At 40.3% G+C, this 27,952-nt stretch overlaps 2 protein-coding genes across 14 annotated transcripts in view; one reads left to right on the top strand and one right to left on the bottom strand.

The window, feature by feature from the left end:
* GARNL3 (GTPase activating Rap/RanGAP domain like 3) overlaps nucleotides 1-19,614 on the top strand; it is a 40,920-nt gene extending 21,306 nt beyond the window's left edge. For 6 of the 9 annotated variants that reach the window (XM_061352685.1, XM_061352681.1, XM_061352678.1 and 3 more), the window contains 19 exons: nucleotides 331-434; nucleotides 1,628-1,736; nucleotides 2,521-2,566; nucleotides 3,971-4,077; nucleotides 4,921-5,042; nucleotides 5,795-5,899; nucleotides 7,179-7,253; nucleotides 8,191-8,302; nucleotides 9,010-9,108; nucleotides 9,775-9,891; nucleotides 10,490-10,662; nucleotides 10,953-11,111; nucleotides 11,425-11,491; nucleotides 12,610-12,717; nucleotides 13,142-13,260; nucleotides 13,706-13,841; nucleotides 14,350-14,559; nucleotides 14,847-14,958; nucleotides 15,667-19,614. In XM_061352685.1, coding sequence (XP_061208669.1) covers nucleotides 331-434; nucleotides 1,628-1,736; nucleotides 2,521-2,566; nucleotides 3,971-4,077; nucleotides 4,921-5,042; nucleotides 5,795-5,899; nucleotides 7,179-7,253; nucleotides 8,191-8,302; nucleotides 9,010-9,108; nucleotides 9,775-9,891; nucleotides 10,490-10,662; nucleotides 10,953-11,111; nucleotides 11,425-11,491; nucleotides 12,610-12,717; nucleotides 13,142-13,260; nucleotides 13,706-13,841; nucleotides 14,350-14,559; nucleotides 14,847-14,958; nucleotides 15,667-15,823 — 2,237 coding nt within the window. In that variant the 3' untranslated portion in view covers nucleotides 15,824-19,614. The remainder of the gene's footprint in view (nucleotides 1-330; nucleotides 435-1,627; nucleotides 1,737-2,520; nucleotides 2,567-3,970; nucleotides 4,078-4,920; nucleotides 5,043-5,794; nucleotides 5,900-7,178; nucleotides 7,254-8,190; nucleotides 8,303-9,009; nucleotides 9,109-9,774; nucleotides 9,892-10,489; nucleotides 10,663-10,952; nucleotides 11,112-11,424; nucleotides 11,492-12,609; nucleotides 12,718-13,141; nucleotides 13,261-13,705; nucleotides 13,842-14,349; nucleotides 14,560-14,846; nucleotides 14,959-15,666) is intronic. The other 3 variants (XM_061352679.1, XM_061352682.1, XM_061352683.1) reach the window with 2 other exon arrangements.
* SLC2A8 (solute carrier family 2 member 8) lies at nucleotides 10,786-27,847 on the bottom strand. 5 transcript variants are annotated; one of them, XM_061352687.1, is made up of 11 exons: nucleotides 27,752-27,839; nucleotides 27,458-27,617; nucleotides 25,909-26,115; nucleotides 24,529-24,628; nucleotides 24,178-24,389; nucleotides 23,374-23,517; nucleotides 22,774-22,882; nucleotides 21,691-21,864; nucleotides 20,924-21,069; nucleotides 20,654-20,793; nucleotides 10,786-10,915 (listed from the first exon to the last, which is right to left on the bottom strand). In XM_061352687.1, exons 1-10 carry the CDS (start codon nucleotides 27,808-27,810, stop codon nucleotides 20,656-20,658), a joined length of 1,449 nt encoding a protein of 482 aa, XP_061208671.1. In that variant the 5' UTR covers nucleotides 27,811-27,839; the 3' UTR covers nucleotides 10,786-10,915; nucleotides 20,654-20,655. The 5 variants fall into 5 exon arrangements, 3 of the variants coding, with proteins under 3 accessions (XP_061208671.1, XP_061208672.1, XP_061208673.1); XM_061352688.1 differs by having other exon boundaries at nucleotides 25,909-25,980; nucleotides 27,752-27,834; XM_061352689.1 differs by lacking the exon at nucleotides 25,909-26,115 and having other exon boundaries at nucleotides 27,752-27,834.
* Between the last annotated feature and the right edge of the window lie 105 nt (nucleotides 27,848-27,952).

Raw genomic sequence — 27,952 nt, 5'->3', positions numbered from 1 at the left:
AAAGTGTTTATAGGACCTGTGTTTTCAGGGTGAATGGTTTCGTTTTATATTGGAATCAGGTGAAGAATACCTGACATGTTACTTGTTTCATGATAGTAAAGCAGCATAGATTAAGTGAAGGACATCATAGGTTTTAAGTGTGTGTGTGAATGTGCAGATCAAGTTGCAAACTTGGGTTTGGACCCCTGTTGAACATGCAGTGTGAACATTTTCTAGAATGGATCAGAAAAAACAATTACTAAAGAAGGTTTGGTAGAAGGACCTGAAATACCTTTTGATCTTTAGAAAACTTAAAGTTCATATCCCTTCTGAGAATGTTTTCCCTTGCAGATGATACAACAGGAATCTTTTCCATCTATACGGTTTTTCAAGGACATGAAATCATGTTCCATGTTTCAACCATGCTACCATATTCTAGAGAGAACAAACAGCAGGTATGTGCTTCTCTCTTTGTTTTCTTCTTTTTTTTTTTCTTTTTAAATCACAAACTCCAAAACTTCAGAAGAAAATAAGGGAATTCTTGCCTATTAATACTTCAGAAATTTAAGCCTTAAGGCTTCTGCTATATTTTTTTCTTCAATATTATAACAGTAATTATAATGCTGAAAATGTAATGATGTTTGTTAGAAGATAATGCATCATATCAACTCTATTAAGGTACAAAAGACAGTTGTGAAGAAGGTCAGAATTGACTGTGTGAGAAGTGATTGAGTAATCTGTTATTCGGATGACCTGTGGAGCTTCACTGCTGGAATTATCATTACCTCAAAGAATTTAGGAAGGCTGGGAATTAGAGTTGTGTGTGAGTTGTCAGATTACATACGTAACACACAACTCATACTCAGGTAGCAATTCCTGTAGCTTGAAAGAAATTCCACGTGTGGGCATGTTAATGGTAAGCTTTGTGCGTTTACTCTAAACCACTGCTGCTGCCCTTTCATAGATTGATTAGGTGAGTTCTTGGGTGCTTTTTCAAATGTGCCATTGTCCATTGCTTGAACCTTTCTATGTATTATATGATGGCAAAAAATACTTCATAAGCACATGCATTTACCTCTGCATCACACATCCATAATGATTTACCTAAAATTACTCATAATTAATTGCTTTACTATTTTGTTACTTAAACTATAGTTATATATTATGTATTATATAATTAGATTATATTGTTGGTTTTTTATTTCCATGCCAGTTTTCTCAGACAGGATCACAGCAAAAACCAGAAGCCAATCAGGATATTAATCATTTTTAAACAGTAACTGAGCATCAGGGTGTTTTCCTTTGTTTCAAGTGGTGGATTTGCTTATTTGAGATATGGGGTGTTCTGTGCCCCATCTGTGAATATTAAATGTGGAAATTATGGAAAATATCAGTGTTTTGTGAATTTAATACGCAATAGCTGCTGTTTTAGCAGCTGGCACAGCTATAATTTATGCTGGCTTCAGACATAATTTTCATATCACAGTTATTCCGTCTGCAGTTTAGGAACATTGTTTTACTATTCTCTCACAGAACTGTTAAGGTATTTAGATATGTTTTTTAATTCATTATGTCTGTTTCTCCTCCCTACCCCCTTCATTTTTTATTTTTCCTTTTTTTTTTTCTTTTATATTTTTTTTTTCTCCAGGTAGAAAGGAAGCGACACATTGGGAATGACATTGTCACTATCGTCTTTCAGGAAGGCGAAGAGTCTTCTCCAGCATTCAAGCCATCCATGATTCGCTCTCATTTTACACGTATCTTTTTCCTTATGTTTTCTAGTGACTTATTTATCTATTTATTTATTTATTTATGAGATTTGTATTACTTTTAATTCTACCCAAAGTCCCTCCTGCATGCTGGTTATGGGAGTGAAAGCTATTTTAGAAAGACAGATGCATTCTTGCATTCTTTATCTTCAGCTGCTTGACTAGGATCCTGAGTCTGCCTCAGGACTCCATGTTATTGTTAGGTAATTTTAAGTAATCCACAGCTGGTCAGTGGAATTCTGAGTTGCCCAGGTAAAGGCATCCAGCACCAATTTAGATACCCAGCATATCTGACATGGCAGAGATGACACAGGGCCTACAAGAGATCTGTGTCCCTTTTGGAATAGCAACTGGAGACTAGGCAATATATGCTCTTAAGCATCCTAAATTGCACTGGATGCTTACACTGAAATAACTAATTCCCATTATAAGTCTGTTCTGTTGTGCAGTCCCTTGCAGTGCTGATCACAGCTGCTGGCAAAGGTCTCTTCATTCTATCTGGATCAACCCATACAGCCAATGAAGTTAATTCAGACTTATGTTTTCTTTGACAGGGTTTATGAAGACTGAAAACTTACAGGCTGTGTTATAATTTTGTATGGGACCTCCTTTATAAACAGTAGAATGTATATAGTCTAGAATATTTTATATATTTACATCGATTAATATAATTTACCTTTATTAAATCTGTAATCTGTTGCAGGAAAAAAAAGCAGTATTAAAATACATGTGATTCATTAGTACTGGATTAACTTCCTTAACTGCATGGCAGATATTTTTGCCTTAGTGAGATACAATAAGCAGAATGATAGTTACAGGTAGGTGCTGATTATAAACCACAACAGTAACAAATAACTTCACACTGAATTTCTAGTGGTTTAGAGATAAAGGAAAAACATTTTGTATTGTCTTTGTGGCAGAGGAAGCTAAATGAACTTCAGAAATTAGAGGGCAATATGGACCTGGATGCGGGTGGCTGTAAACTGGCTCTAAATAGCTGCTTGTTTCCATCAGAAAAATGAAATTCTGAAACAGGCATAAGCTAAGGGTCAGAACAAAACTGCTTTTTAGATGAAATGTAACAAAATGATGGAAGATATGCCTGGAATATTCTGACCTGGTGAGGTCAATGACATGGTGAACTACATGTGTGATGTGATAACTAGATAATTAGATATGATGTGATAGCCATGGACTGCAGATCCTTTTACAGGTCTGGGTTTGGTTGTAGCTAAGCAAACCAGTTAATTTTTAGGATCTTCATAGAGTACTAGTACAGTTGGACACCATATACTTAAAACCTACTGGAATTTTGCTGGTAGACCATGTGGTGTTCACCTGTTTTTCAATTAGCCTTGGGACCCTCACTCTTGGAGGCACATGCTATCCAGGTCTGAGTCTGTTAGGTGTCATCAGAATCTGAAAAGCAAGTATTTCTGCAGCCTTGTGCCTAGGCTTTAATGAGCAAAGTGGCTTTAACCAGATAAGCTCATAGTCAGTAGATGGGCTGTCCATGGTAAACACGCATTTTATACTGCTGTTTATTTGGGAAGGAGTAGCAGCAAATAAGATAAATTTACCTTTCTTGCTGTGAATAACTGACTGCTTTTAGTAGAGGAATCCATCTTACTCCTTAGTTGCTTCATTCTGCCAGTCTTGACACATTTTCCCATACTGCATATCACACAAGATCCATGCTGGATTCCTTATGGATCGAAAGAACTCAGCAGGTCCAGCTGGCATGGAAGTCATTCTGACTCTGTTCCTCAGTGAAAATGAATCTGCTATTCCCAAGATACATATTCAGCTGTAGTAAGGCATTATTATTCATAAAGAAACAAATACATCATGTACTTGCTGAGTATACAGGTAAAGAAGAAATCTGTTAGGACTACATGTTTTGTAGGTGAAGAACTGTTTTACAGCTTTTCTTGAAAAGGACTAGATTTTGGTGGTGTCATTAAAAGCACTGTTCTACGGGTAGAACTGCAAAGTTCAGCTTCACTTGTTAGTAACAAACTCCGTATGAGTTTGCGTAAAGGAAGCAGAATTTTGCTCTACTGAATAATTCCAGTGAATGGTTTTTGTTAGACCCATGGGAGTTGTTATCTAAGACATACCCAGATAACAGTTTGCAGTTCTTCTATTTTGAACAGCATCTATAAAAAAGGTGCATTTTGATTGTGACTTTCAATATAAACAAAGATTTGTTCTTTCAATAGGCTGAAAATATTTTCAGAAGAAAGTGTTCCTCTTTTTGGGCCTCCCCTTCCATCCCCACCTGTGTTTACAAATCACCAGGAATTCAGGGATTTTTTGTTAGTGAAATGTAAGTCAGTTTTTCTTTTGCTAAAAAAAAAATACTTCAAATGAATGATGCTTAAAATGTAAATACATTTTCCTAGTATGCTCTTGTTCTGTGTACAGTTGTTTTCAAGTCTGTAGCATCGGTGGGATGTCAGTTCCACCAAACAGTTCCAGTCAGATTAACAAAAAATTTCACTTCTATGCAATTATGCTTCTCGGGCTGCTAGACAGAATCTGAATTTCTCATCTGCAGAATGTGCAGCCATATTTAGCTTTGCATTTTCTTCAAGGACTTGTAGATATATCTGAAGGCATTTGTAATGCTGTTTGATATTTAGGAATAGAAGCTGTTAGGTTGGCAGCCTTGGGAACCTGAAAGTATAGACTTTCCTGAATGCATGCTGCATAGGTGCCTTTCAGCACCTTTAAAAACTTTTCAGTTCTGTTATGATTCAGTTCTGTTATGATCCAGTTCCCGTTTTCATTGACACTGACTTGCCTTGCTAAATCAGCAAGAACAAAATCTTTTGGTATCGTGATGATTACAGTTAATGCTTAGCTGACAAGAACTTGACTAATAACTGATTTCACAGATTTAAACTGGTTTAGTAATTAAAATGATCAGCGATTTGTTTTTTTTTTTTGTTTGTTTGTTTTTTGTTCTATTATTAGTTAGGTGATTACTGTAGAATTCTCCTATTGCTGTTTTTCCCTTTTAAACTTAAGGGGTCATTATTCACTAAAAAAAAGGCAACTCTAAATTACTAAGGGTAGAACGGGTATTTTTATGCAGAAGCAAACTAGAGTCAGTGGGAGTTGTCACCCTTCATTTAGGTAATGTATACTCTTTTCCATAATATTTTAGTAATAAATGGGGAAAAAGCCACCTTGGAAACCCCAACATTTTCTCAGAAACGTCAGCGCACTCTGGACATGCTGATCCGCTCTTTATATCAAGACCTGATGCCTGATCTACACAAGGTAAATGTAAGTCGTTTCATCCCTTACGTGCTTTCCTGTTCTCATTAGAAATGCAATGTTCTGTTGCTTTAAAAGACTGTAATCCTAATGAGCACTGAATTGCATACACTGGACTAAACGCCAGTTGTTGTAACTTGTTTTACAGTTACATGGAAGTTGTCAGACAGTCATTTCAAGATAGGACTTTTCATGCATTTTTGTTTATCCAGACACAAGGAGAAGCAGAACAGTGTCATACTTTGTGTAAGCTTGCCTGCAGCAGGCAGGAAATTTAGGCTCTGCAAATACAGACATCAGTCTTGTCACCAAAAAAACTGCACTTACTTGTCCTTTGGTGTGTAAATTTGAATCATTTTTACCCTTGGGTAATAATGAGATAATTTTAGATGATGAAGACATTATTAAGGTGATTTTTAAATAAAAGGAGTTTAGTACTTATAAAATTAACAAGGTGCTATCTTTTCCCCCCCACTGTTTATTTCTCCTGTCTAAATAGATCTGCTTGAACTTTTTTGTCCATATATTCATGTCTGAGGTCTTTCTTATGATTATATAGAATATGACAGTGACAAACAAGTTGGAAAGTAAAGCAGTCAAGGATTGAAAGAATTGTACTATCTGTTCTCTGAAAAGCTCTATAGTTGGATTCATAATTACAGGAAAACATTCAGAAGAAGAAAATTTAAGTGATACCACACTAACTCAAACTAAAACATTATGAAAACTTGTGGTTTAGTTAAAAATGTTTTCTGGTTTAGAACATGCTCAACAGAAGATCCTTCAGTGATGTGTTACCAGAGTCACCAAAATCAACACGGAAGAAAGAGGAAGCCCGGCAAGCAGAGTTTGTCCGACTTGGTCAGGTAGGATCAGTTTAGGACCTATGTTTACAAAGCCTGCATCACTGCTTTTGTTAGAATTTGGTTAGCTTGTATGGGTATGTCAGAATTTAATGCAGTTCTCTGTGGTTGAAATACTTTTGTAGTATTGTGTTATTTGTTTAAGCTATGTTCAGGTAAATATGAATAGAAGTATTTCTCTGTAACACCTGAGGTACACAACATGATTAAAAATACTTGCAAAATACCTAAACTAAAGAAAGTTTGAAAAATCATACCTTAGGATCAAACCTAAAAGGTCTTTCTGTATTTTGTGCAGCAGACGCTTTCTGCCTCCAAGCAGCTCTGTCTTTTTCTGTGCGTTGGAGAAGCATAAAGTTTCATGGATTTCCTCTATGTATTTTATTAAGGTTGAATTTCTTAGAAATTATTTGCTCTACTTCAGCCAGGAAGAAGTTTCAACAGTCTTTTTGCTAAGTCAGAGGTTACCACACAGCTTTGAACATACCTGATGCTGGCTCCAGTCTTCCATGGGCTTACTGACATTTTAACTCAGTGAGGAGTGAAATTTCATGATGATTTAGTCTTGTTTAATCTGATGGTTCATTGCAGCAGAAAGAAAGTGTCTACTCTCATCAGTTCCTCTGGCCTTTCCCACTTGTCTCTTCTTGATCCTGGACTGATGACATGATTCTGCTGCTCATCTTAAGGATACTCAGCAGGAGTTAACAGAACAGGAAACAAAACAAACAAAAAACCCCCACACCATCACCAAAACCCAGGCCTCCTCCTTTCCCTCCCATTTTTGGAATCTGAGTTAGTAAGCTAAAGAGTGGAAGAATCTGACAAGTTCCAGATCCGGGTAATGGTACCACATGATTGAGAGCTGGTACAAAAGAAATCTCGGTCTACTCTGTGCTTTGCTCACCCTTTCCCAAACTGGTTACTCCTGGCAGGTGTAGGAAAAAAACCTGAATAACTGTAATGTTGAGATAAAAGTAACCAATAATTTATTCCCCAGGTTTACTAATTACTTCACAGAACTTAAAGACAAAAAAAAAACCCCAAACCAAAACCAACCCAAAACCCAACTAACGTGTATTTTGGCTGAGAAGGTATCTAGTATTTCATATACACTTTGTTCGTGATATGCAGAATTCTGTTTCTTTCCCAATTACTTGAAATGTGACAAGAATTTCAAACTGAAGCTACTTTGTGGTCCCAAACTGTCCGTTTTTTACAGTATTTAGCTTGGGTATTGCTGACAGAAACTCAATTTAAATAAAACATCTGTTTGCATTAGGCACTGAAATTGAAAACCGCTGTGAAAGGGGATGCGACAGCTAACTTGGCAACCACAAGCTTTTGTAAAAAGGAGGTGAGTGAACCTGTCTGTCCGAAGAGAGTTATGAAAAGACTAAACACTGTCAAGTATGGCATCGCATACCTGCATCTATATATTTACTTTTGTAATTAGTGCTGTAGCACCAAAGATGATATGTGTAGTGTCAAAGTGATTCTGCAGCCAATACCAAATTAACAAAGGATGAGCCTAGAGGCAGAAGCACTCCCCAAGTTAAAGCAAGTATGGATATTGTTATATCTGAGAATATTTGATGAAAATACCATTTTCCATATGCAGTCAACTTTTAGTTCAAATTCTGCATCAAGTTTAAACCAAAATTCAGTTGTGTTTTTATTTCCTGTAGTCCCAGATTTTGTTCAAGGGCATTAGGGAGTCAGAGGTGCAAACCATGCTCTTCTGCATGCATCTTATCTACAGAAGCTTCAGAAGCACTTCTAGAATCTCAGAGACTTCAGCTAATATTTAAATTGGGGAGGGGCTCTGTACTGGGAGGTAAGTACAGAGAACATCAAGAAAGAACAGTCTGGCAGAAAGTTTTAACTGTACCATGTGCTAGTGACTAAACATCACAAATTGAGCCATAAAATGTAAGCAGATTGCATATGCATGGTGGTAGCTACTTTTTAAGTATATAGTTTTTTGTTTAAGTAAAATACGTTCTGGGTATTTCCAGGGTTGCACTGAGTATCAGCTGCATGTGTTGTAATTCCAGTGTTTCAGGAATGTGTCTTACACTTAACTAGTCTCCAGATGCGACTAAGTACAGAAATCATTTCCTCTGCAAGAAAATTAAGTTTGATATTTCAAATTCAGAAAAATAGACTGCTGTAGATGCTTTTTGGCAGGATACATTTCTATGTTACTACTTGCAACTGTCCATCACATTTTGTGTCTGTATGATCTGTATTTCCTAGTGTACTTAATATGTATCCCTTGTGTTACTTCATAGCCTTGGGAATCTCAGTCTTTCTGCAGTAATTTTCCTCATGAGGTTGTCTGTGCAGATTCTTGGGGCCAGTCCTTGCTGGTTTCTACAGATGCTGGCATCTTGTTAATAGATGGTTAGTAAATGATCCAGTGTTTTTGAGTCAATTTTTATGTATCTATCTGTGCACTTTCTTGAAAATGTATGTTCATAAGCAGTGTTCAGGTGTTGGTCGGTCTTCACCTATGGGGATAGTTCCCAATCCAAGTAAATTTATTGCATTTAAGTAACCTAGTTGCAAAAATTCTCGCTGCACCAAAATCAAGCCATATTTGAGCAGTGTTAATGCAGATTGCTGAATGCTTTGTTATTTCAGATGTTGTTTTCTTGACCATCTGAAAAGACTCATAAAGTCACATCCAAGCTCAAGGAATATTTAAATGGCCTATCTGGATTTCTTAGCCCCTGATAATAGTGAGCATGAAACCAAAGGCTTATGTGACAAAGAAAGCCTGCTTTTTCCACAGTGATGATCTTGCTAGTTTGACCCCTTGTCTTCTGTATGGCACATAAGGCCAGCAGTACCAAAAGAATGATGTTAATTCTTGGTGATAATTCTCAAGCCTTCCATAGGAAGGTCCCTTTTGGGCTTCAGTTGCATAATCTGATCCATATGATGATAAAACTCTCCCATGAGCAAGTGCTGGCTATGATGCTATAGCAGCTTTTTCATTAAAAAAACCCCAACCCTGAGGCTTGCATTACAGGAAATTAAGTAAGTCAGAACCAGTGACAAGCAAATTTTAGCAGTTTTTTGAATACATGTATATGTTTCATTTTTAGACGGTCAGCCATCAGTGCAAGTATTTGATAAAACTCTCCAAGTAAAGCAGATGCATGTGCTGGAAACTCTGGATCTTTTGGTTGCTCGAACAGACAAAGGTAGGAGAGGTGCCTGTTCTTTGATTCTGTTCTCATTTGAATGTGGCTAGTGCTGGCTATGTATGTCTCATGAGCCAGTTGTGTTAGATGCCTCATTTCGAATAGGGGAGCATATACAGCAACTGCTGTTATTTTCTGACAGGCTGGGAGGGAGAATCCCTGAATGCTCATTCATACTTCCTTCAAGGCAAACCTGAAACAGGTCATGTGGTCTTTTGGTCTTCCTTCAGCCACTGTTGGAACTCAACACTCTTTGGAAATCTCTTTGACTGAATTATGTTTATTCAGTTGTGCAAACATGTAGGGGAAATGACTTAATGCTGTTGAAGAAGGCACCGATGCAACAGGTATCAAAGATGCCACAAACTTGTTAGGGAGTTTAGGTTGGCAAAACCTACCAATTGCTAGGCAGCAACCACAGCCATCCATTATAATCTGCACTTTCCAAGAGTTGGCAAAAAGTTGTAAGACTTTCTGAGCAGGTATCTCATAATCCTAAGTAATTGTTACAAAGGTTGACAGGACTAGGACTCAGCTAACAGAAAACTCTCATGATACTCTCTATAAACTCTGTTCGGGAGGTGCTGCTTCTCTTTGGAAGTATTAATTTCAAACTACCATCATAATTTTTTAACTTGCTGTGTCCTGTCTGTCTTCATCCTTCAGGCAAAGACTCTCGTCTCCTTGTCTTCAGACTCAGTGCTGTCCAAAAGGATATAGAAACAAAGCAAATCATAAGAAGCAAATATGACTGCAGAGAAAATAAACTGGAGAGAACAAAAGGTGATTGTTTTCTCTTGTGTTAAAAACATCCACTGTGGTATGATGCTTATAGTTACCAGGGACTTATTAGCTCCTTTGAGGCAGTTGTAGGTGTTCACCTTTATAGTTTTCTCTGGACAGTCAGTTCAAACTTCGTTAAGCTTAGATGTGAAAGTAAGTCTGGTGTAGTCCAACATGACATTTTAGAACTGTATGAAAATAAAATGGTACTTGGCAATCACTGCTGATGGAAAAACTCTATAGAGAAAAATAGACATGTTGCTTTCAGGATTGAGGGACAGGAGAATAATTAGTGAGACTGAATATTTTAAGGTGGAAGAACACTAACAAATCTCCATCAAATAGTGCTTAGATTACTTGGATGTCACCTGTTATATTAGTAGACATAGCCATTTTCTAGTCTTCAGAAGCAAGTTGCCTTGGAAATCTGGAGCCTGCAGAATTCGCCTTTTGTCTTTTTCTAGAAGTTAATGTTATCCTCTTGGGAGGTTTTTAATTGTGTTGCTAAGTCATATATCAGAGCCCTGTTGTACTAATCATTATACAGATAAACAGACCCTACCCCAAAGACTTCTGATCTAGCACATTATTTCCTCAGGCTGCCATTTGTATGCCATTAATACTCACCATGGGAGTGAACTGAGGATTGTCGTGGCTATTCGGAGCAAACTACTTCTCGTCACAAAGAAATACAATCCATGCAACAGTTTAACTAGCAGCTCTCTGCTGTTCTCATCTGAATCTCCAGTAGAGGAGTTCCAGTACATCCGGGTATGTGTGATCTAACCAGTAATTACCTGAACAGACTGGGCAGCCTTTTGGGGGAGGGAAGCCAGAGAACATGGGGTTTATCTTCTGAACCTCCAGACAAACAAAAGTGAGAAGCTGACCGACGGAGCTCCATCACGTGTATGCCAAAGAGATCTTTCACACTTTTTTTTAATGAAGTTTGTGCTTCATATGTCTGTTCTTAATGGACATCCCTTTAAATTCACGGAGTACCTGCAGCACCGACAGCAGGAGCCTGAAAAAAGAGAATAATTCTGTTATTTACATTATAGGAAATATGCCTTTCTGACCCTCCAGTGGTTATGACGCTGGTGGATGGACCTACTGGAGACAGTGACAATATGATCTGTGTAGCGTATCGGCATCAGTTTGACTTAGTTAATGAGAGCACTGGGGAGTCCTATAGACTGCATCACGTTGAAACAAACAAGGTAAGTTTTCAACATTGAGACTGTTTTCTTGCAGAACCACACTGAACATAATTTCTTGCATACTCAGTGCATCCTGTGCTGACCTCCTGGAAGGATAATTTATGGACATCCTCATGTCTCTTCACTTTGTCACCTCTGCTTTAGGGCACTCTTGAGATATTTATTCCTTTTGGAATACATGATAATAATCACTCCCAACAGAGACAGTTAGAGTCTCTCTTTTCATTTGATGGTTCTTGTGAATAGGTTATTTTCAGTTAGGTTATCTCAGTATCCTCTACCTGTTCATTAACCTTTCCCATTATCTTTGCAGGTTAATTTTGTTGCAGCTATTGATGTATATGAAGATGGTGAAGCTGGTTTACTGTTGTGTTACAACTGTAAGTATTTAGGGAAGGTTGAAAATGGTAATTCCTTAATCTGTATATGTAATTCTTTTTTCATTGGAGACTAGATCTATCTTTTTAAGTAAGTTTCATTGTTTCATGGGAAGTTTTTCAATATACATGCTTTTGACTTTAGATGTGTATTAGAGAGACTAAAAATTGAAGCAGTATTTTATTTTAGGGTATGTTGAATGTAGACATACTAGCTGTTAGGTTTTAATTTCAGGAATATGGATGAGTATGTATGTATTTATATATGTTACCACCTTAATCGCAGAAGTCCTGTTTCTTCACATCTAGTTCATTCTTTAAGTAGTTACACACTTCCTAGGTTTTTGCCAGACATGTAAAATTTAGCATTCCACCCCTTCTTCCTCTGTGTGCTACCCCATTCTGTCTTTGTGCTTTTCCTTCAGCATGCCTCTTGGCACTGCTGGTATTATTTCATTGTAATTCTCTGAATCTCCTTTTATGAAACGGGACACAGAATTTGGCAGTGGCTTAAGTTCGTATTTAGAAAAAGACCTATAATACATTTCTGGACATAAACTTTGATTTAGTCTTAAGAACAGCAATTACAAGAAAAATATCCAGTTTTGCCTAAAAATAGAAAAGAGCTGGAAACAGCCTGTATTTGAGAGGGTCATAGATGTTTACCTGGAGCCTCCAGTACACTCGTAGAATCACAGACTGATTTGGGTTGGAAAGAACCTTAAGATCATCTAGTTCTAACCCCCTGCCATAGGCAGAGACATCTCACCATAGACTATGTTGCCCAAGGCTCCGTTCAACCTTGCCTTTAACACCGCCAGGGATGGAGCATCTACCACTTTTTTGGGTAGCGTGTTCCAGTGCCTCACCACCCTCACAGAATATGTGAGTAAAGAAGTAAAGAATGTGACAACTTACTAAAATGTAGGCCTTTCATTTTGATCTTTCAAATGTTTTGTTCACAGAGGAAGCACATTTCCCTTATTTGTTTAGATAAAGGGACCTCTACATAAATGCTTGATGATGCATATAATGCCCGCACGTATGGAAAATATGCCCGTAAGATTGGTGTTTGTCATGTGCAGTGTGATGGATGCTCCTTTTCTCTTTTTATCTTACAGATGTTTGCCAGTACAGAAAGGTACATCCTTTCAATGGAGGTTCTCCACTGATCCAGCCATCAGCTTATGACTTCCATTTCAGCTGGAATCAAGTTCCTTATGCTGTTGGTAAGAAAAGATCTCTTTTTACCAGATGGTTGTTTAGATTTGCACTTGGCTTTTAGTGGAATTAGAGTATGTGTGTTAAGAATAAGCATGCTGCATTCATGATGCCACGTTAGCTAAGTTTCTGCATATGGTAATTTTGAAAAGTGGAGTCTTGGTGCCAAGTTCTTTCTTTGCTGAACTTTTTTTCCTTTCTCTTTTTTTCTGTTTTTCATTTTCCACTCAGTCTGCGTTCTGCCAGGCATGGAGAGTGACGTTTTCTTCAGGCTTGATGTAGCTCAATGTCCATCAGTATGTTAGACAACCCTTTTCATAGGAAAGGGAGATGCCCGAAGAGGTCAGATATCAAGAACAGTTTTGATGGAGCATCCAACAAACATTTCCATTAACCATTTTTCCTTGCCAAATAATTTTTGTTTCATTGCAGTCTGTGCTTTCCCTTATATCCTTGCCTTCACTACTGATTCCATTGAGATCCGATTAGTGGTGAATGGGAACTTAGTCCACACAGCAGTTGTGCCTGAGCTTCAACTTGTAGCATCAAAGGTAAGACACAGGACAACCATGTTTGTCTATTTCTGTGATATGTTGGGATCTAATTCACATCTAAAGTTGCTGCAGCCAAAAACCAACCAACCAAAAACTGTAACATGAGCTACCTGATCTGTGATAACCATTCATCTTCATGCTCTTGGTTTATATCAAGTACAAAGAGAATCAAAATTGATATCACTATCCTTTAATGCTCCCAGTAGTGCAGATCTGAGGTATCTGACCATTTAAGGGGCAGATGCTATCCTCAACATCACAGATATTCCTCACAGCGTACTTTACAGTACACAGATGTACCTTACAGTGGGGTAGCGTTTCTATGACCAACCCTAGTTGACTTGGCAGCATTACAGCAATAGAACACAGTGGACAAACATTTGAGCTCTTACTCAGAAGGTAAAGTCTTGCTGTACTAATGATGAGTTATTTGTCATTTCAGTCAGATATTTATTTTAAAGCTACTGCTGCAGTAAGTGGATCGTGTGACAGCAGTGCTAAGGAAATGAGTTCAAGGAGCTCTCCTCAAACACCGACAGCTTATGAAATGCCAGAAAGTCCTCTTTCTTCTCTAGAAGGTAACATGGTTTCTAAGCAGCTTGAATAACCATCTCTGATCATTCTAACAGCTATCACATCTGATCTTTAGTAAGATGAAATCAGTTAGGTGGAAGATCTTGACTTCCTGGTTGAGAGTCTGGAAGAGAGAGATTTTTCAGTTTCTCCACAGACATAAAGCACCTGGCTGAGCTTTTGCTCCATAGTATCTCAGTTCAGACTGTGTGGGAGCACTGTTGCTAAACTACCACTGGATGGTTAAAGCTCCTTTGAGAACCTAAAGAAGAAGTTCTAGCCTTGAAAGAGTTCACACAGCCAATGTAGTGTAACATGATCTGTGAACAATCAGTCTGTAGGGGAACAACAGCAGAGAAACAAGGGCTCATCAAGTAGGTAATGCAAGAAAGATCTTTGTTATTTGTGTTAAAAAGCACCCAGCACAACAAGTGTAGTAACTTTCTGTTTGGAAGTACTAAGAATCGATTCTGTTGAGAAAATGTCACATTCTTTTTTCCTTTCCTGTTGCAGGTGAAGTTCCAAGCAAAAAGCTGTACAAAATTCCTCTCAGTAACCTGGTCGGGCGAAGCATTGAAAGACCTCTGAAGTCACCTTTGGCTCCCAAGGTCATCACTACTACAACCCCCAGTGGCACTCCCTCTATGCCAGTTACTCACTCCCTATCCTTATCTCGTATGGAAATCAAAGAAATTGCAAGCAGAACACGTAAAGAATTGCTGGGTAAATGCTCCTCATTCTTCAGTGCAGATATCACTTGCTACGTAGAGGATCACTAATCTTTGGGCCATCACAGTCAGATCTGTAACATGCAACCAGCATTTGTAACTAAGTAGCATGAACAAATGAAACTCTGAGAATTTTCAAGTAGTCTAGCCAGCATCTGATCACAGATTATATTCTAAGACAGGTAGAAGCTCTTTAGTTAATAGAAACCAGCAACAGATACTTTTAACATTTTCCTGGATGCTTTTTTTTCTGTTAAGAGTATCTTTTATTCCCTTATTAAGGCCTCTTGGATGAGCCTATACCCAAGACAGAAACTGCACAGAAGCAAAAAAAGGCTCCTCGAAGACAGTCAGACCCCAAGCAGGGAGCAGTAAGATCCACCAGTAGTGACAGGTAAATACTGTTTAGAAAAGAACCTAAGCTGAACTGTGAATGCTTTCAGAATTGATTGTTCAGGCTTGCCTTTGTGTGGTGCTGAGACCTTTGTACACTGATGTGAGTTTCATGTTTGTGTTTGAGAGTATCTGAACACTCTTAAGTATTGAAACAACTCCACTGATTGCTAAAGACATGTTAATGACCAAAGCAGCACTAAATGGGATTTTCTGGGGCCCTGCTGCAGTTGAGCCTGTAATGTGATTTTGATTGCTAGATCTCTGCTGTGCAGGTCACTTGCTGTTTTCTTTGTATGCTCTTGTGTTGCTATTTCTAGAATGTATTTTCCAAAGAAATACCACAGCATTGGTGGGTCTGGCTCTGCTTACCTGACCCCACTGCCATTCTCTTATTTCCACTGGCTTGTAACCTGCATTTGCGTGAGCAGTGACAGAATTCAGCCAAGATACAACAGACTGAAATTAATGAAACAAAATCTGCTGCAATGTAAAATCACGTTTGATTGATTGTGCTATTTGAAAATTATTTGGGCAGGGACTTCATTAACAACTGCCTTTTGGTGATACTGAGCAGAGTAAACCAGAGAAACTCAGTTTTAATGGTCTGTCTGTGTCTTTAAGATAACTTGATTAAATCTAGAAATAGCCACTGATCCTACTTGCCCTGATCTGTGCATTTTAGTGACTTCTGTCTTCCTTTCTGCAGGATAATCTCAAGCTCTTTTGAAAGCTGTTCTGAAGGACGTCATCCTTCCACTAGTTCGGATCCAGATACCTTGGCCAACAGGGAGGAGAGCTCACCATCTAGCTGTCCCTTTCAGCCCATTTCTTTATATGATGAAGACATCATTGACTTGAAGTGAAGACAGTCTTAAAAGCTTTCCTCCTTACTTCACATTTTCTTACAACTCTGTGAGCTCTGTGGGAATGTCACAAACACTGCTTCTAGTGGTGAAATGTGGCTGGAAGTATTGATGATTCATCTTTATAGAACCCATGTTGTTCTGGATAGTTCAGCCTGACTTGGTGATGCTTATATCTTTGACATAGGTATGTTTTGTCTTCTCAGTTAATGAACCATTACTTTTTGTGGAATTCTAACAGTAGGTAATTAATGAGAGATTTAGGCTGAAAATGAATAAAAAGTATTACTTGTTCTGAGCTTCTTGTAATTTGAAGTACCTGAGTGACAAGAGCTAAGTTAATACTGTTATTACTATCTTCAGTTGTTTTACAACAGTGTGTGTCATAAGGGAAGAGGAATTTTACGACATAAATCACTCCTTTTGGTTTTCAAGCCTTTAAAAAACCAAACCAACCAAACCAAAGGCTTGCAGGCAAGGTCTTTCCAACCAGTCAGTCTGTCCTCCAAATGATGGAGCTGTGGTATGTTCAGTGAAGAATCAAGGATGTTCTATAAAGATCAGGTAAGATAAGAAGATGCTGCTTCCTTTGCTCTGGCCTGTCCATGCATATTTTTTAGAGAAACTTGAAAACTGTTTTGGTGTCAAGAGTCCTTGAACTGAGACTTTTTATAGAAAACACAAACTCTCAAAATATTCTTTTAAGAATTGGAAGTGAAAAAACCCCAAAACAACAAAAAAAATACCCAACACCAAGCAAAAAACCCAAACCAAGTGCATTTCTCCATTTCCTGGAACACTGCATTAGCTGTTGTCTGCTCTTGCACCAACAGCGTAAGTCATTATTCCAGGTAACTGCATTTTTCTAACTGGATCCAGATGGAAATTGCACTGCTAAGCAGCTAGTTTTCTATGATGAAACAGTCATCTTAAAGATTTTGTTACATTAAAGGACAGGGTTTCATTTTTAAAGCTTATTATTTTTCAGCCCTTTATGCCAACAATCTTATTTTAAACCGTATTTTGAAAGGGTTTGGGTTTGTTTCGGGGGGGTTTGTTTTTCCATGAAAGAGTGATGCTTCCAGGCTTTTAGTATATATAGAAAGATTTTACCTTTACTAGCAGGTATTTCTTGTTCTATATGTAGAAATACTTCTGTATCCTTGACTTTAATTTATAATACCATTCCTGTGTCATTTCACTTTCTTTCCAAGCATGACCATCTGGAGATGTGTGCCTTTTGCTTCAGTCTGTCTGAATGTAAAACTGTCTTTGCAAAGTATTTTTTTGCCCAGATTATTGTGTATAATGGTTTAATTGCTCCACCTAAGAATATACACAATGCCTTATCTGAAAGGGTCATTTCTTACTCTCGGCTGGAGTGGCTGATAAGGAAAGAAGCAATATTTTAAGCAGTAACTAATCTAGAAGCAGAAACAGTATTAACCAGTGGCTACTATGATTTTAGTGTTCTTGCACCCGTAGATGTATGGGGTGAACCTTAATAAGCATCTAAAAGGAAGTGCTAGCTCCAAGTCTTTACAAGAGCTTATAACTTTGTGTGAGAATGTTATTGCCAGAGACCGTGCCTCATCAGACGCCCAGGAGTTCTGTGCCTCTTGATGTGATGAACTGGCATCCTCAGAACTAGCTTCTAACCACTGTTTCGCTCAAAACATACTGTCTTAAATACATACCATTGACTGCTAATTCCAATTAAAAATGCCAGTGGGTAGTATTGATACATAAGCTCTTGTGCACCATTTATAAAGGGCAAGGTTTTTATGCATCTATGCAACCTCTCCTGCTTCGGACTGGTGTTAGATGACAAGGCTTTCTGGAAGGCTGCTGGTGTGCACAGCTATTGTTGTTGTTCACTCCAGCCTTAGAGCCATGTTGCTTCCCTTCTGCTTTTCCAGCATGTGCATGCATCTGCTCATTAGAACTTAGGAAACAGTGTAGATGGCACAAATTGTAGCCATGTCGACCCTAAACACAACCCTTCCTGCTTTCATCTGTTAAAGCTGCCTTTAGCCTGCATTCTCGATGCTGGCTGACCAGCTCATGGATGGGAGGGCAGATAACCTTTAATTTACAGCTGTGTAAGATGGGTGTTGTTCTAATAGAGAGGAATACTGAAAAATCTTGCTACAGATGGATGGAAGAAATCCTTTCCATAAAGGAAGAACTGTTACCAAGTTGGACACTTGGTGTCAGGCTCATCTGAAGGCCTATTCTGGGCTCTTACAACAGATAAGTTTCTGCAAGAAATGTTTACTATCCCAACATGCTGGATTTGTTGGAGGAGGCAGGGCTCTTAACCTCTTCTGGCTAATGGGATTGTCACCACTTCAGCACTGTGCCTTAGTCTGACTAAACAATAGGAATGTCATTTGCTTTGGTGCAAGCATTACAGGCAGTTTATAGAGTGTACTCGTGCCTCCTTACCAGCATGAGTAGTGACTCATGGAATCACAGAACAGTTGAGGTTAGAAGAGATCCCTGCAAATCATCTAGTCCAGAACCCACACCTGTGCCCCTAGGCTGAATGGATGAATGGGTACCTTCAGTTTCCCAGTTTGCAAGGAACAAGTAGAGCCTGTTTGGATTAGGGATCTGCCCTGCTTTGGGGCTGGGGTTGCTGTTTTCAGTTGGTTTCTTGGGCTGTTGGGGGATGGCTTTGTTTGATGTTTGGGTTTTACTAGGCCAGTCAACTGAATCAATACTTAAACAGTTCTTAATAGAGCAGGACAGTAGCACCCATGGGAAGTGTAACACTGCTTACATAACCAGTTGCACAGGGTCCAGGGTGCTGCTCCTGCCATTTACTTTCTGTTGGTCTGTGTCTCTCTGACCAAGCCACGGATACAAACTCCTGCATGTTTTCCTAAAGGTGTGGGTCTCTAATTTGAGCAGCAGCTTTCCCAGAGCTGTTGGCTTAGTCTGCATTTGAGATACAGTAAAAACCAAATCCAAAGGATTATATATATATACTTGTGTGTATATTTGTAATTTTTACCACAAGTTTTAAGGGATTAAAAGTCCTAAGCATATATGGGAATATCGAGTAATGTGATCTTATCACATCTGCAAGTGATAAGGTATTTGAGAATAATTTTTGTTGCCTTCTCTGTATGAAAATGAGTACCACACTACTGTCATTATTACCAGTTTGATGGCATGGCTCATACACACAATGCTTGCTAATTCGGTCAAAGCAGTGTTATCTCAGATAGGCTTAGCCTGATTTTGTGGGGGGGAATAAACTGTACTAACAGTACAGGAAAGCCCATGTGACAGAATGCAGCAAACATCTGTACTTGCATGCGGGTTAGAAAGTATTTGTACTAGTTGAGCACAGCAGCTTCACCAGCCTGTACACTGCCTACCTGCTTCACTTGCTGCTGACCTGCAGCTGACTCCTGTTTGCCACTGGAAATCATGGCATCAGCACACGAGTTAAAGAGCAAACTTAAGAGATTATTTTCTGCATATTGGTTTCAAGCTCTATTAGGTATTCACCTGGTTGAATGGAAAATGTTGTGTCTCTAAAGGTTTATGCAAACAGTGTTATCAACCTGGAATGTCAGTTTTGACTAAGTCTTTGAATGTCAGCAGACTGCTTTGTGATTTAGTAATTGCCTATTGTTAAGACTGTTGCTACATTTGTGACACAATCTCTTTACCTCCCATTTGTCTTAACTGCTGCTGTATTACCATTGGTTTTAATGTCATGTGACAGCGTGTACAGTTTGTGTTTCCAAATAGAAACAGTCCTATCACAGCTGGAACGGGTTTAAGTGCCATTTATCACCTTTATGAAGGAGTAGCAGATTTATTCCTTCATACAGAATGGATCATAAATTTGACCTCCCTTTTTTTCCACACATGCAGAACTAATGACTATACTGAATTTAATTTATCAGACAAGGCATTAAACAGGCAGGAGGTAGAACTATTGCAGACAGCTCTGCATTGCTGTTTCCATTTGAGTTCTCTAGAAGCTGTGTTTCAGAGATGTCATTCATTTAAGTGCTTTATCATACCTGGGGGATTGGTGTTTGTGTCTTAAGCATTACCCATCCTTGACAAGAACTATAGTCAAGCACTGGTTTGTGTTTCCAGGCATCTTTTAGAATTTCAGAGACCTCCTCCATTTGGAGATCTTTACCCCTTAAATTACAAGTTTTTTCTCCTTTTCTGGCTGAGAGTATATTCTCACTGGCTCCAATATATTGTAACTCCTTTTGAAAAAGAAATGCTCTTTCTTTAATTCTGTAATACATTATTCCTAAGAGCTATACCCCTTCTTGTGATTTTGATGCATTCCTGGCCAGCTTGACAGCAATATGAAAAAGTAAGGTCAACTTAACACTAACACTCATGAAATCCAAGTATTCATCTCTGACTGGGACCAAGACTTATTCCATGGTCAGGCATCCCAGAAAGAGTAGCAGCACCACAAAGGTAAAGTACTGCAGTCTGAACTTAAATGAGCCAGGCTATATAATTCATTCCTTCACTGTAAGCTCTGCCATAAGGGAAAGGTAACGTGCAGCAAGGAAACTAAATCTATTTACTTACAAAATTACATTTTAATTTACATCTCAGAATCAAATAAAAAGAATATGTGCAACACCCACGGAGAGGCTTGGGCACACCCCCAGAGGTAGTGTTTAAAAAAACCAGAATTCATATTTATCAGAATTCATTAAAATGATTTGCTAGCCAGTTCAGTAACTGAGATGTCTGCCATGCGATGCAGCTGCCTTCAACTGCAGCACCGTAACTCATGATATAAAGGTTTCGTATCACTAGAAAAAGCCTTACGCTCAAGATCTTCTGAAGTAGGCCTCGATTTGCTCCAGGGTCTGTCCTTTTGTTTCAGGAACATAAAAGGCTGTAAAAGCTATGTTGAGGCAGCAGAAGGCAGAGAAGAGCCAGAACGTGCCATAGGATGTTAAGAAACCCTGAAGGAGAGACAACAAACCCCACATTATTAAGAGCTCACTACTGTACAACTGCAGTTCTGTATTGCCAGAAAAGACTGGCTCAGGGCTCTCTCAGGAGCATCTTTAAAGGATAATTTCCAATGCTTACTATTAAATCATTGAATTCTTTGGTTACCAGGAAGGCCATAGCCCAGTTTGTTAATACACAAGCACCACTTGATATGCCTCTAGCTTTAAGGGGAAAGATTTCGGATGTCACCAGCCACGGAATAGGACCCCAGCCAAGGGCAAAACCTGCAATTACACACAGAAGAGAATAAATGCATGTTAAATATATATTAAAGGGATGACTGAATGATGCCCAAGTTAGTCAAGCAAGGGGGATGCAATTTTCACTCTAGATTCTTGGATGATTCCAATAACACAGTACCTTTGCCCAAAGGAAAGAGAGCAGATTATTTTAGGGCAGCATGATAAATCCCAGTGCATTTTACAGCAAATTAATGACAAGCATTCTTAACATGAGAGGCTTCCTGCCATGAAGTCACAGATAAGCTTAAAATCCAACCTTGTTTCTTACTGCTGCTGCTTTGTGCCATCACAGAATTCAGTGTGGCTCAGTCACTAATGAGGTCTGTTTTTCCATTAACAGCAAAGCAATTTAACCTGAGCAATCACTACTCACTGTCAGCACAAGGAGGTATAAATTCCTTTCTCAGGGAATTGGCTTAACTAGCTCTTCCCACCATGGTTCTGAATGCTCAGCCCAACTTTGCATTATACCCTGAAAAAGTCTTGCCAAAGACACAACTCATTCCCATTAATCAGTAATGTGGCAAAATGGAACAAAACTCTCACATTCAGCAGCAAGTTTGAGTTTGGTGTAATGGCTACGTAGATGCCTGTTCCACTTACCAGCAACGAAGCAGCCCAGGCTCACCACTGCAAGCCAGGATATGCTGCTTTCTGTTCCTGGCGATGCTGAATTTAGAGCAGCCCATACATCAGGATCTGATGAGTTGTTTGGATTTGGAAGGACCATTTTAAAGTAAAGGCCAAACAATGCAGTACTGAGAGCCATGATTACCCCTGAAAAGTAAGCAATAACCAAGTTGTCACTAGTTACCACCTGGGTATTCTCTGAGAGACAGAACACAGTTCGTCAGCCAAACAGAAGATGTGCTGCCCCTCACAAAGTGTTTCTTAAAAGACACCATCAGCAGAAATGAACACTGGCCTTGACAGGAGTGAAAGGTGCCAGACAAGCATTCTAAACACCAGCCACACAATACAGTTGTCACGGTTTACCTCCAGCCAGCAGCTAAGTACCACACAGCCATCCCCCCTCAATGGGGTGGGGAAGAGAGTCATAAAAAGGTAAAACCCATGGGTTGAGGTAAGAACAGATTAACAATTGAAGTAAAATATACTAGTACTACTGCTACTACTACTAACAATAGTAATGAAAAGGGAAACAACAAAAAGAGAAGGAATAAATCCCAAGAAACACAAGTGATGCACAACACAGTTGCTCACCACCCCCTGACCGATGCTCAGCCAGTCCCCGAGCAGCAATCAGTCCCTTCTTCCCCCCAGTTTCTATACTGGGCACATGCTGTGGTATGGGATATCCCTTTGGTTAGTTCAGATAAGATGTCCTGTCTTTGTTCCCTCCCAGCTTCTTGTGCCCCTCCTTACTGGCAGAGCATGAGAGACTGGAAGTCCTTGACTTAGGGTAAGCTCTGCTTAGCACCAACTGAAACATCCGTGGTAAGAAGACAAAAGGATGTATGTAATTTCCAGGGGTTCCACCTATAATATATATAATTATGATAGTTTCTTCTTATGAGTTCAAATCCATAGCTATACCAACTTAGAAAAGCAAACCACTCAATAATGCATAAATAGCAAGACTTAATTCCCCCAACAGTTAAGATGTTTTTTGATACTCTATGTAGTAATCTTCCTTGCTGACCAAAATTGAGTACGATGTTTTACCAGATACGTAGAGCAGCACTTTCCGTCCAGTTTTATCTATGATAAGTGCAGCCGCAGCAGTGAAGAACACCTGTATGGAACCCACAACAACAGAAGCCAGTCTGCTGTCCTAAAAGAAAGTAAGAGGGAAGGAGAATTGACTCTTTCAGGCTGGCAAGAGGATCACTTACCAAGCATTACAAACGCATTTGTTACTTGAATCTGAAAGAAGACAAACTATGCCAAAGAAGTTAATGGTGGGAGGAGAAAACAGGGGTTAGGGGGAAAAAAAAAACCCAAACAAAACCCCATCCCCAGTTAATACAACATACAATCCTCTTAATAAACTTTAAAATAAGCCACAACTTCTTCCTATAGTTTCACTGTCTCTGAAACATTGCATTTGCAACTCCAGTGAAAAAATATATATAGGAATATGACTACAATATGGATTTCTATCAGTACCGAAGTTTCAGACTAGCAAAACACAGCATACTTCCCCAACCTCCAACCTCAGGCAGCAGGATCAAGTCATTTGCTGGGTGTTTTAGACTCATTACAGCACTGACTAAGCTGAAACTATTACAGACGTTTGTCAGTTTAGAAGCAGACCCCAGTTACCTTGAAGTTTGCATCTTCAAAGATAGTTTCTGCATAAAACATGACTGCATTAATGCCTGTGAGTTGCTGGAAGAACATCAGAGCCACACCAATAAGAAGCGGCCTGTAGATTGAGGGGTTCTTAAATTCAGACACATTCAGCCCCTGTTAAAAAGATAAAGCAATGATTTGGTGAAAAACTTCATCGTTTCAAAGAACAAAACCAACAAAAAACCTCCTCATAACATTTCTATCTGTTCAAACTCAGTGTTTTACACCCCCCTTTAGCGAAACTAAGTGCCTTAGCAGCAAAAACCTTTACATCTGGAGTACGAGAACTCCAGAAAAGCATTTTTCCCCTTTTCTCAGGTTCTAGGGTCAGAAATAAACAGTACTTTGCAGAGAAAGTTAACATGAATCCACAGCTTGCAGAAACTGAACTTCAATGCCTATTTAAGCATTCACAGGGTCAGTGATGCACAGATACAAGAGAAAATGCATTCATACAACACAAACAACAGGACATTAGCGTCAGAGGTGTGCAGCAAGCCTACACATTGCTAAATAAAGCAAAAAAAGTAAATAGCTCTCATACCAAGATCACGAGCCTGACTGCTACTCTGTGCACTGATGGCAGCCAACAGTGACAGCTGAAAGGCAGAGGAAAAAGACTCAAAGAATCTCACTTGCTTCTTGAGTATCATTTGTCTGAGAGAACAGGTTTGGCTACTGCTTACAGAAAAGTCTATTAACCAAGCATTGATAACTCCAGCTGTTACACCCATACAGAAAGGTGTTTTCAAGAGTAAATGAGATTCTCATCACCTCTTCCTGAACACCAGCTTCAATCTGCTCACACTCCCACTCATGGTCCGCAAGTGGCCCCCGCAGAAAGCGCAGAGCAGCTACGGCCTCCGAGCGCCTGCTCCGGCTCAGCAGGAACCTCGGTGTTTCAGGCATGAAGGACATGAACAAGAGCATTATGCAGGATGGGAAGGAGCACAGCACTGCCAGCCAGCGCCATGGTAGTGCTATTCCTTGGCAATAAGAAGGAAAGAAAGAGGACTGTGAGCATCAGCAAGCTGTACAAGCAAGTTAACATTTACTGTCTTCAGTGCAGTGCTTTCACTGCATGCACTGATTCTTGTTTGTAACCCAGAGCCCTAAGCCCGGTACCTGCAATGTAGGCTCCCAGGATGCCGGTCACCACCATCAGCTGCACACAGGAGCCCAGCATACCACGGACCTTAGGATGGGATATTTCGGATATATACACCTAAAGCAGAGGGAAAAAACGTCCAATAACAACTTGTAGCCAAGTCGGGATCAAGGGCTTGAGAAGTCATTTCTGGAACACCCCTCCCCCAACACAGAAATAAAGAAAATAAAATAAAAAAACACCCAAAACCCCCACCCTGCAGGGAAAAAATAAAGCCTAAAAAAAAAATAAAAAAAAAATCCAAACTGAACCCAGGGGAAAGAAAAGGGGGGGGGGGGCACAAACACACCCACACACCCCTTCAGAAAAAACCAAAAACCACAACCCCGGGGGGGGACGGGGGTGGGGGAAAAGGGGGGTACAAAACCAAAAAAAAACAACAACGGGCGGGGAGAGAAAAAAAAAAAAAGAGCAGGGAAAACAAACGGGGGAAAAAGGGGGGGAGGGGGCGGAAAAAAAAAACGGAAAAAAAACCCCAACAAGCCACCCAAGAAACACAAATCTCACAAAAAAAAACCAACCCTCAAACCTCGCAGCTGCATTTCCCTCCCTCTTTAACGAGGGCCCCAGGCAGAGGCGCAGGCAGAAAGGTGCCCCCTCACTAATGGGTAGCGGGGCTGCAGAAAGCGCTGTGAAAAAGGGAGGCACTAAGGCAGGAGCTCCTGATGCAGCGCCCCTTCCCAAAGGTGAATGAGCTGGTATCAGCAAGAGCTGCTTCACATCATGAAGCATGACCATGAACAGCATCCACCATCTGGGATCAACCTGAACTTTTCTGCTATCTTTTAATACATTGACCCCAAGCCAACAGCTACAGTTTAGCTGTATGCATAAAAAATGAAATTCTTCATATTTTTAATGCATATTTCTTTCATACAACTCTTTGTAAAGTCACAGTTCTTACTCCTGCACAGACAATAAGTAATCCCCATTTCAAGAACAGCTACAAATACTTGGTGTTACAGATGACACTGCCCCTTCAACACTGCAGTCACACTGAAGGAAGCTGCAGGATATAACTCTGGTAGAACATAACCAGAAGCAATCCAATAAAGCTCTACTAACAGATCACATCACTGTGCCAGGAATGCACAGCACAGAAGTGCCACTAGAAGAAACTAAATTTGTTTTATTTTGGATTTCCTGATGATTAAAACCAAACTAAATCTGATTCTATAGAAATCAGTTTCTTCCAAACCCACAACTTGCCTTGGGCACAGTTACTCAGTTCCTTCACCCAATCCACCTATAACACTGCTATGGAAAAAGAAACAAAAAGGCCCACAAACACACACAAAAGCAGCCACGGATGCACAGAGCCCAGCAAAACTTCTTACCGGCACAACAAGTGAGGTAACTCCACTGGCTAAGCCTGTCAGCATTCGTCCAAGGTAAAGCATCCAAACATTCTGAGCAGATATAATAATTGTAAACCCAAAAACGTATGGCACCGAGCACAGCATTAGACTCAGCTTTCTCCCCACTTTATCCACCAGATAGCCTCCTAGTATTCCTCCAGCAGCAGCTCCTAATGTTACTACTGACTTCAAAAATAAGTAAAAAAGAAATATTGTTATACATATGTGTAAATAAATATAGAAATAACAGCAATTGCTTTTAACGTGCAGAAAAGTACCAACAGCTCCTACAAACTGTGCAAGAATATGCAGGTGTTTTGAAAATCAAAATAGACATTAACTTCTTAATCAAAACCTAGTCCAGCAGCACCGCTCACCACAGCGAACAGTGAGCGCATTTCACATCACATACAAAGCTCTTTCAATTTACTGTAGTGACAGGACAAGGGGTAATGGGTTAAAACTTAAACAGGAGAAGTTTAGATTGGATATAAGGAGGAAATTGTTTCCTGTTAGGGTGGTGAGGCACTGGGATGGGTTGCCCAGGGAGGTTGTGAATGCTCCATCCCTGGCAGTGTTCAAGGCCAGGTTGGATGAGGCCTTGGGTGATATGGTTTAGAGCGAGGTGTCCCTGCCCATAGCAGGGGGGTTGGAACGTGATGATCTTAAGGTCCTTTCCAACCCTAACTGTTCTATGATTCTAATTAAGAAAAAGCCCAGAAGCAGCAGAAATTGATTCACAAAGCCATCTTTCCCAAACAGGCCTTTCAAACTGATTTAAAGTCCTGAAGAATTCATTATATTGACTAACATGAAGTCTGCAAATACTCCCCATGTTATGGATGGCACTAATTCATTAACAAGCTTATTTCCTGGGGTCTCTTAACAGGTTCAACTGAGAAACATGAGAATAGTTAGAGGGCATTTAAGTCCAAATAACAAGGATATGCATTCACAGAATCAACTCGACTGGAAAAGACCTTTAAGATCATCAAGTCCAAGCATTTCCCAGCACTGCCAAGGCTATCACTAGGTCACTGAGTACACGCTGTGTGAGCACTTGCAGGGACGGTGACTGCAGCCCTGCCCTGAGCACCCTCTGGGGAAGGAGCTGTTCCTAATATCCAATCTAAACCTGCCCTGGTGCAGCTTGAGGCCGTTTCCTCTTGTCCCAGGCCCTGTTCCTTGGGAGCAGAGCCCAGCCCTCTCCTGGCCCCAGTCCCCATTCTCTTTCCAAGGTAGTTGTAGAGAGTGTAAGGTCCCCCCCCCGAGCTTTTTCTTCTCCAGAGTGAACCCCGCTAGTTCCCCTAGGTTCCTGTCATCAGTCCTGTGCTCTAACATACGTGCTAACAGAGCATTTTCCTCTGGGAAAATTCGAGCCACTCACCGAGATCAGGAAAAAAGATGCTAGATTTCATCAAGATCCGCATTTACCCTCATTCTTAAGAGGAATAAGACCCCACCGTATAAGCAGCATCTTCCTGACCCATGCCTTCAAGTGAACTCACATCATCACGTAGGGACTTACCCCAAACCACGAGGCCTGATCGCTGTCCAACCTTAGCTTAGGGTCGTCGATTCTCCTCAGCTCTGGGATAACCGGTGAGCTATAGCCTAGCACGAAGCCAAAACTAAGCGGTCCCAGGACAGCAGCGAAGGCGGCCAGGTACAGCTTCTTGTTCCGCACTCTGAGGCAGGAGAGGCCCACAAGGATCACGCCGCTCCCACCTCCCGCTTCGGCCCCGGCCCCAGCCCCTCAGGAGGGCCCGGCCCCGCTCGCCCCATGGCCGCCAGCGCTGCCCCTCAGCCCGCCCGCGCTCACCTCGGGTCAGGGTCCGGAGCGGGGTGACCCAGCAGGGAGCGGGACTCCTCTGCAGCCATGGCCGGCGCCGGCCGCTGCTGCAGGGGCAGGCGGTACGAGCCAGGGCCCCGGCGCGGCGCTGCAGGATCCAGCCCCGCCGGAAACGGATGGAGAGAGGCAGCGGGGAGCGATGACGACGCCGAGGTGCGCCGGAAGCTGCCG

This window comes from Neopsephotus bourkii, unplaced genomic scaffold (genome assembly GCF_033783945.1).
Source record: "Neopsephotus bourkii isolate Nb327-2 ecotype Australia unplaced genomic scaffold, CSIRO-AGI_Nbou_v1 NB_659, whole genome shotgun sequence".
NCBI lineage: Eukaryota > Metazoa > Chordata > Aves > Psittaciformes > Psittacidae > Neopsephotus > Neopsephotus bourkii.
The sequence above is the reverse complement of the archived record's forward strand: the minus strand, read 5'-3'. Positions and strand labels throughout refer to the sequence as shown.

What these genes read in the sequence shown, in the direction of transcription:
- SLC2A8 (XM_061352687.1), bottom strand. Translation starts at nt 27,810, where the DNA reads ATGGCTGCAGAGGAGTCCCGCTCCCTGCTGGGTCACCCCGCTCCGGAC. An exon ending in CCTGGGAGCCTACATTGCAG is followed by an intron (nt 24,390 to 24,528) that starts GTACCGGGCTTA and finishes CTTATTGCCAAG; the next exon opens with GAATAGCACTACCATGGCGC. An exon ending in CCTGGGCTGCTTCGTTGCTG is followed by an intron (nt 21,070 to 21,690) that starts GTAAGTGGAACA and finishes GTGTAATTGCAG; the next exon opens with GTTTTGCCCTTGGCTGGGGT.